The following is an 8,864-nucleotide window of genomic DNA, read 5'->3' on the forward strand; positions in this document are numbered from 1 at the left end:
AAAATAATAAAAATGTTATTTATTTGTCTTTTTGTTATGAGATTTTTCGTTACAAAAAAGAAAAAATAACAACGACAACAACATTACCAAAGCTTTTTAAGAATATTTTAGAAGGAAAATCAATTATTTCTTATTTTATTGGGAAAATAACATCATAAATTAGCCCCATGTTATGTGTTCTTTCAGGAAAGTTACGAAAACAATGACGAAAAACAAATCATAAATAGACTACGATTACAAAACATTTCAAGTTATTTTTGACTTTATTACAAATTATTAAAATATAATAAAAACAATTAAAACAAATTAATTGAATAAGTCTAACGCAGCTTTCACCGCGTTGATATGATGCACATGGACTGCTTAGTTAGATTAAATTAAATAAGGAAAGTCGCTTTAGTCTTGATTTGTTTTGAAGTTGTAACGTATCAAACACAACACGTTTATGGCACAAAATGTTAAACCACATTTTTTTTATTTGTTATTGTCAAAACCATCCACGCATTCTTTCCTCTCCTCACCATGTCAAATCCACACTCTCTCGCCATTATTTATATCACCTCCTCGTTTGTTCACACATATATAAATACCAGTTTTATAAGTTTAAATACTCTTTTTGAAAAGACGAATTATTTTCCAATCAAAGTAGTTTTGAATATTTTTATCAAAAATCCCATATTTTTGTATAAAAGAAAGGCTCGTTTTTTAAAGTTTGTAATATTGATGTTTCCATAACAGAATTTAAAATTGTAAACAACCATTTTTTCTAAAATTAAAAACAACAAATTGTTTAAAAGGAAACAATTTGTGAATTGCGATAGAAGTGATAATTGTTTTTATACTTATTTGTTATTATAATTTTCATTATTTATATTTATTATTGAAAGACAAAAGACGAAAATACAGATCTCAATAATATGATATTTTTAATTAAATAACTAAAATAAATTAGATGTTATATAAACTAATCATTTTGTCGATAAAATAAATTATATCTCTATTAATATCACTTCTATTTTTTAACATTTCAATTATTTTTGTTAATTTTTATCGCAAAGTTTTTTGTTAAATAATTATATAAAACAAGTTATAAAAAAATCCAAAGAAAATAAATTTATAGTTAAAATTAATTAAACCAATACCATCTTAAGTTAAAATTGTTTAAGAATCATTCTCATTATCGAATTTTCGAGGTTTCTTCCCTTTGTTGACTTTCTTTTTGGTTTCCTTTGAGACTCTATCGAGTCGCTCTTTTTCAAGACGGCGCTTTTTTATTTGAATGTTTTCAAGAGAAATACGTTTGGGTTCTTTTGTTTCTTTGGGGGTCCCCTTCTTTCCCAAGAATTTAGAGGCTTCTCTTGCTGAATTTATTTCAATTCTTATAACACCATGAATCAAATCGGATGGGTTATAATTAGGATTGATTTTTAAAGCTTTTTCTATTTCCTCTTGTGTTGGTTTTTTCACAGCCACTGTGATTCCAGCCTGAGAAAACGCGCTTGTAACATTGTCCTTATTTGCAACCACTTCCCAAGAATAGAGAATTTCTTTAATTCTTTCTTCTTCTGAAAGGTTCACAAAACCTTTCAAAAGATTTTTAAAATCGGGAGAATCCATTTTTAGAATATTTCCGACTTTGTGCTCAAATTTCCCCTCTTTTTCTTTTAACTCAAATTTGTGCTGCATCAACCCATTTTTGTTTTGTAAAAACACCTTTTCTATCCCAAAAATTCCCAAGTCTAAAGGCTGACACAGATGAGAACTATGGGCAACTTCTTTGATCATTTCGACGTGATTTTCTAAAAATAGATCTTCAATTTGTTTAGAAAAGTGACCAGAGAATCCATCGAGAATTAAGTATGCTTTCGTATCCGATCTAACTCCCATTTGCTCTCTTTTTGCCTTAATTGTTGGGAAAAAGACTCTTTTTAGCCAAAGCGTGTAAAGGTCTGTTGTCAGCATACCAGATTGTTGTGTTCTAATAATAGCTCTTCCACTTAAAATAGCAAGCGTGGTGTCTAACAAGGATAGACGTTTTGTTACCACAAGTGGAGTAAGTTTTGTTCCATCAACACAAATGCAACAAAGTAAACTAATTCTGGCTTTATCCCGATCCACTTCGGTATAAACCTGCTCTCCCGACTCAACAGATGCATAAACAATTTGTTGAGTGGCGTCTACCCATTGAGCAAAACCAACTTCGTCTAAATTAAAAACCAATTCGAAACGTACCCCATCAATTTTTTTCTTAAAATCGGTATAATATGACATAATTGACTCTGGTTTAACTTCTGCCCTATTTTTTCCATTACAAATGCCATTTTTTCTCTAAACCTTCAATGTGTCCGACAATTTGATGCAATTGCCTCCTCTCTAAATTTTTCCCGAAATTTTGCTTAATAAACAAGCCAGCACCCAAAGAAGAAGAACTCCCCACATTTTTAATTTCAGCTTGAAGTTTTTCAATTTCCAAATCTGTTAGCTTTCTTGTTCGTCCTTTTTAGGGTTTTTGTCCTGTTTTCATTTCTTTTTTAATTTTAAAAATTTGTGTTTTAACTCCATGAGATTTCATTGTCCCGAAAAAAGCTCCAAAGAGACCAAAAATGAAAGATTGTTTGTTTTGAGCGATTCTGAAATATCGGACGGAAGTTCAAAAAACAAAAACGGATCTGATCTCTAAAAGAATGAAAATTGAGCCAAATTACATTTTTTCTAAATTTTTAAACTTTTCAAAAGTGTCTGGACACGTTTTGAGATATTCAATGAGGCCTAAACTATTTGGAATTTTAGGACCTGCAAGGTGGAGGCTTTTAACCTTTTCCGAGCTTAGTTTATAAGGTTGTTTAATACCAGAAGATGCCATAAGTTTATAAAGATTATGTTTGGTCGAATTATATATCACACGATGTTTTAAAGATTCTGATAAATATTAAAAATGTAATTATTTAAATTATTATGTTTGGTTTTATTGTTGGTGTGCATCACTTTTTTTATCTGAACTTACTCATAATTGTATGTAGTATACCTGGGTTATCAAATGGGGTTTTAAGCTCAATCAACTCATTGGATTGATGCGTTGTTATTGATTAGGCTCGTTGCAATCAATTTAAGTATTGTTATATTTAATGAACGAATGTTTTGTGTGTGTTGGATTTGTTTTTTATTGAATAGATTAATTTAATTACTAAAATACAATTGATAGTTTTTATTTAAAAAACTATTTACATTCTATTAATAAATAATAATCATTCTGATATTTTTTAGTAAATATAGTTTTATATTTATTGTTCTTTGGTTATATCATTTCGTTACTTTAATTAAAGAATCTATAAAACATAAAACGCATGTTTTGATTTGGATCGATATAAATGAAAGCCACAACACAATTCATTTAACTGTCAAATAAATAAGAGTATACAACCGAATTGATTCTTCGATGAATCGAATTTATTAACAACTATAATTGAATAATTGTTAATATTCGTAATTGTGTTGTATGTTCACTATTGGGGCAGTGATGAAGTTCAGAAACCAATTTTTTCTTTTCTCTTCCTATCTTTAATTTCATCCCTTTGTGAATTAATTTAATAATATTTTAATTTAATTAACTATAAAAAATCATTTTTTATCCGATAATAAACACCAAATTAACACTATGAATGCTTGATGAAACACCGTGTAAATAATTAATAAAAACTATTTTTGTCTTTCGGGCAACATTTAACTGTGTCATTGTATCATTATTCATTTAAAAACTATCATCTTTTGGTTACATGTTGAAAGAATACAACCTCTTTCTTCAACAATTTTTATACCCAAATTGATAAATACATTTTTGGGCAACACAATTGAATGGACAATAAAACCGATACCTTCACCATCTTGGCTTTATATAACTTAAAAATATAACCAATTATTGTATAATGCCATATTATTTTTTTGTGATTTTGCTCGAGGTTTTAAAACCGCTTCCCTTCTTTTTGGTGTGAACTTGTTAATAAATTACATGTATTTTGGTATTTAAAAGTAAATTATGCCACATTTTTGAAACTTTTATTCGAGTTAATTTTATCAGCAAAATATTATATTTTGTTGCCAATTTGTTAAAAATTGTAGTATGAAACACGGATTTTTTTGATTTTTTTTACCAATAAGAAATGTTGCCGACTTTGGAGATACCATGCACTATCTTTTTCGTCTTATTGTTATCCTCTCTTCTCGGCGTATAAAACCGATACCATACCAAATTAAAAATGAACAACACTAAAATAATACCAAAAAGACTGGTTTTGTAAAATAATTGAAAAGTTTTTAAATTTTATCAAAAAACACAGAAAAAAATATATCGGCATCCAAGCGTCTTAAAAACCGCTTCCATCATTTTGTCCTTTAAATTTTATTGAAAATTACCATATTTATTGTTTTGCTTCGTTTTTGGTCATAATTTATTAAAAAATTGTTCACACACTTGAAGATGCATCGTACATACAATACTCAACATGAACTTGAAAAAGAGTTGGGAATGGGTAATTCAAACGTCTTCGCTTGGAACTTGCCAATATAAAATATTGGCAAGTTTGGCCATAAAACGCACTTTTGATTAATTGAGGAATAAATTTTTAGGGGTGATGGAAAAAAGGTGCATTTATCTTCTGATACAAAAATGTAGGTATATCATTATAAAATATGATCAAACTCTGTTAGAACATTAAATTTTATTCTTGAGTATGTTTATAACCACCACGAGTATCATCGATTCTACTCTTAAAAAACAATGAAAAAAAATTAGAGGAAAATAAAGGGGGTGTGAAAAAAAGGTGCACTCATAGGTTCAAGATTTATTAGTATTTGTATTCCAACAAAAAATCGAAAAAGAGTTTGAAAAACAATTCAAAATAATTTTTGGTGTGTAACATTTTATTTTCGTTTTTATGTAATTAATTGTCCTCAAAATAGACTTTTGCTTGCTACTTTTAATAGTCTCGGTTTATGGCTTCGGCAAACTTTGCTTTTTTTCTGTAATAAAATTTTTTCACAAAAAAATTAAAAGGCTACTTTCATTTTGTAAAATATTGTTTGAATAAGAAACCCTGAATTTTTTCTTTTTATTGTTGAAACGGGAAAAAAATAAGCTATAAATTTAATTATAATTAAATTAACAAAAAACTATTTTTTTGAAAGAATCGGTTTTTAAGCGGAAGCGGTTTTTTATCCCCCCTTTATATCTTTTTTTACAATTTTTTTTTGTTTTTATATTAATATTATAATTATTATATAAATAATAATATCTTTATGATTTTGTGTTGAAACCGACTGATTTGACCTAAATTCAAATCAAAATTATGTGTTATACCTCTTCTCAGCTACTGTTTGTACGCCCGTGGAAACCAATTTTTTGTCCGTACTGGGTAGACGCAGATGTCATTTTCCCGCAAGCGGGTGATCCGCGACTGGGGAAGATAAAACGTGGATAAAACGGGTGCACAAACAGATTGTTTGCGTGTGTCTTCCTGAGCCTTCTTTACAATGCTTCGTATTACTCGGTTTACACTAACCCAAGGTAAACCTGTTTGACATTGATTTTTTGAAGCCATACCAATATTTACTTTATTATTTATATACTATTATTATAATTTATATATGATATCAAAATATAAATTTGTTTATTAATTTTTTATTAATTATATATTACAATAATTAAGGGCAATTAAGTCTTTTATGAAAAAAGTTAATGGAAATAAAAATTCACAAAAAATAAAACTTGTTAACACAATTAAAAAACAAAAATTTTAAATATTTCTTCAATAATTCTTTTTCATCATTTTTTTCTTAAAAAAATTGGAATAGAGAACTCTGATTACAAGTGTGTCTTATCAAAGAATGTTCAAGTTGAAAAACCTCGTAAATCAAAAAGGCGCAGCCCATATTTCTGACAAAACAACAGAGACAAAATCAGCTCTTCAGATTATGTCTCTTTCACGACTTCAAAAGGACTTTTCTGAATATGAAGATGTCGAAGGGTGTGTCTTCGACCAAGTGGACCCCAAGAACTTTTACAACTACAAATTGACCATTTCCCCAACAGAAAAACTCTACAAAGGTGCATCATTTGACTTCTCAGTAGAGTGTCCTGAGGACTTCCCCAATCATCCACCCAAGGTGATGTGCTTAACCCCAATATATCATCCCAACATTGACTTAGATGGTCACGTTTGTCTTTCCACACTACGTCTCGACAAAGATTGGTCTCCTCTAGTGACGCTCAATCATGTAGTTTATGGGTTGTATTCTCTATTTTTAGAACCCAATCCGAATGATCCACTCAACGAACAAGCCGGTGAGTTGATGAAGAGAGACTACAATGGCTTTGTTGAGCAACTCAACAAGACTCTCAAAGGTGGTGAGTTCTTTGGAAAGGAGTTTCCTACAAACTTAAAAGAGTGATTTGCTATTTGTCTGTTGCACAAAGTAGTTGAACAACAAATCAATTATCCTCCATTGGCGTGTCGAGGAACGAAATGCTTTGCTTTTCCTTCCCAACAATAGGTCGACTCGACTTTGTTATTCGTTGACTCTTTTCTTCATCAACTGCGGCGGTTAACTTGAACGCGTCGACTAAAGCCGCAAATGTGGTCATCGTCTTGTCTACTGTCTCTTTCATCTTTGGTTCAAGATCTTCCGCTGTTTTCCCAATGAGTTCTTTGATCTCGTCCATAACACTCTGAATCTCTTTGTTATCTGCCGTGTTCTTTTCAATAAGTGGTTTGCACGCTTTAATGAGGAACATAGCGCCCATCATCCATCGAATACAGACCATTGTAGCTTCTTTGTCTTGAATGTGTTTGTCCTTCATTTCGTTCATCGTCTTTTTCGTCACTTCTCTGAACGACTTAATCAAGTTCAAGAGGATTTTCGACATGCAACTACTCTCTTTACTCATCGCAAACACATGCAAGTCTTGTTTGACTACAATGAGTTCAGTCACAATATTCAACGCATACTCATCAACACCTTTAAAGTCGATGTCTTCGACAATCCACGTCTCGTAATACTTCGCATCAATTCGGTTCATCATATCATTGAAATACACACTCCTATCATCAATGTAATCTTCTAGTATCTTTTTGGAGATCTCTTCAAACTCTTTCAGCACTTCTTTCACTTTCAAATTGCCTTCAACCACTAAGTCCTTTTTGGTCGACGAGAACGTGTACAAATCCCACAGAGATTGTCCAGAAAGTGCGTTCTGTGAATTTTCAGTGAGTGAAAGTAACTTACGCTGCTTAGTAAGTTGCGAGTATTCGGAAATCTCATTGATGCCCTCTTCGAAACTTTCATTCTCTCTCTTCTTCCGTGCAAGCAATGAGTCAACACACTCCTTACTCGCAATCTCAAAGAATTCTTTCAACGCTTTGACGGAAATACCAAAGAACTGAATGACTTGTTCGTCCGGGTTTTCAGTCGCTTGAATGATCTCTTTCAGCATCTTAAAGTCTTCCGTGTATATCCTTTGAAACCCAACTAATATCCCATTCCCCGGATTTAAAAAGACTTCGTCCGTGTCTTTCATCGCAATGATTCTCGCTCTTGTGTGCTCTGTAATTCTCTCGATAAATGAACTCACTAACTCCCCATGTGCCTTTCGAAGCGGTTCAATGTACTTCTCTTCGACTTGTTGTGCCTTGAATCCAACTAAGACATTTTCTATTGCTTCCAAGCAACTCTTCTCGACTAAATTCTCTGCATTGGCGTGTTCAAGATCCGTGTTTGTCTTATCCTCATACTTAAACACTTTACTCATGTTCTCACAAAAGTCCTCCACTATTTTCACAACATACGCCGAACGATCAGAAGAAGACACTTTATCGGCATCGCCTTGTTTCTCTCGTGCAAAGAAACCATGTGACACTTCTTTGGCAGCAGTCATCCAAATCGTCTCCAACTCATATGGGAAGTCACTCTCCCCAATCACAATCGCCTCTTTCAATGCGCTACTCAGCACCTCTTGATTCTTCTCATTAGTCTTCCCTATGAAACTGCACAACTCATACTCAACGTCGTCTTTCATATCAGGTTTTGACAACTTATATGTGCTGACTGCCAAATCCAGAAAGATGCTGGCTGTTGTAGTCTTAGAATATGACACAGACACTACAGAGCCGTCTTCAAATATGACGGACGTCTTTCTGAGTTGTGTCGAATTGTTGTCTTCATCTTCTTTCTTTTTGACAGTCGAAAATTGCACTACACCAATCAGCTTCGGCATATGTTCCAGCATTTTATCGCAAAACACAGTGACAGTTTGGTATTTCTTACTTTTCAATATCATGTGGTTCGCGTCATTTTTGCCTTGTGTAGTTTGTCCAGTCGACAGAGTTGACGATCGCGTATTCACCGAGTGTTTAGAGGAAGTCATCGCAAGGACATTCATCGATTGCATCACCACTTTGTCTTGCTTCTTCTCATACTTTTTCGTCGTCAATTTATCAAACGCGATTTCGTATTCTTTTCTTAAGATGTCTCGATGTGTTCTCAATAAGAAGATAACGGGGTTGTCCCGTAACACAATGACGGGGAATTGTTTCAATTCAAAGAGTGTCGTCAAGCATCGATCATATTGATTTCGTGTCAATGACAACAAACTGATCGTATCAAACAACTCATCAGAGAACTTCTGTGCAGTGATATTACAATCTTTCAAGACGTCTTGATAAATCGAAACCTCCGTTTCTTTGGCAAGTCCTTGTGCTCTGTTGAAGACACTGACAAATCTGTCGTCGTCTCTATTCTGCGCCGCATTTCTTAATTGCGCTGGAAGGGAGAACACCGATCTTGCTCTTTCAATCACTGAAATGGCGTCTTGC

General features: G+C 32.4%; 2 protein-coding genes across 2 annotated transcripts; one reads left to right on the forward strand and one right to left on the reverse strand.

The window, feature by feature from the left end:
* Positions 1-5,880: 5,880 nt before the first annotated feature.
* Positions 5,881-6,444, forward strand: EIN_169810 (NEDD8-conjugating enzyme Ubc12, putative; the record flags this gene model as incomplete). Its single annotated transcript, XM_004183814.1, has 1 exon — positions 5,881-6,444. One exon carries the CDS (start codon positions 5,881-5,883, stop codon positions 6,442-6,444), a length of 564 nt encoding a protein of 187 aa, XP_004183862.1.
* Positions 6,445-6,484: 40 nt separating this feature from the next.
* EIN_169820 (hypothetical protein) lies at positions 6,485-8,864 on the reverse strand (the record flags this gene model as incomplete). Its single annotated transcript, XM_004183815.1, has 1 exon — positions 6,485-8,864. A coding segment is annotated over one exon (2,380 nt), but the record flags the coding sequence as incomplete, so codon positions are not given.

The sequence above is a fragment of the Entamoeba invadens genome (assembly GCF_000330505.1).
Source record: "Entamoeba invadens IP1 unplaced genomic scaffold scaff_1105074725591, whole genome shotgun sequence".
Taxonomy (NCBI): domain Eukaryota; phylum Evosea; order Mastigamoebida; family Endamoebidae; genus Entamoeba; species Entamoeba invadens.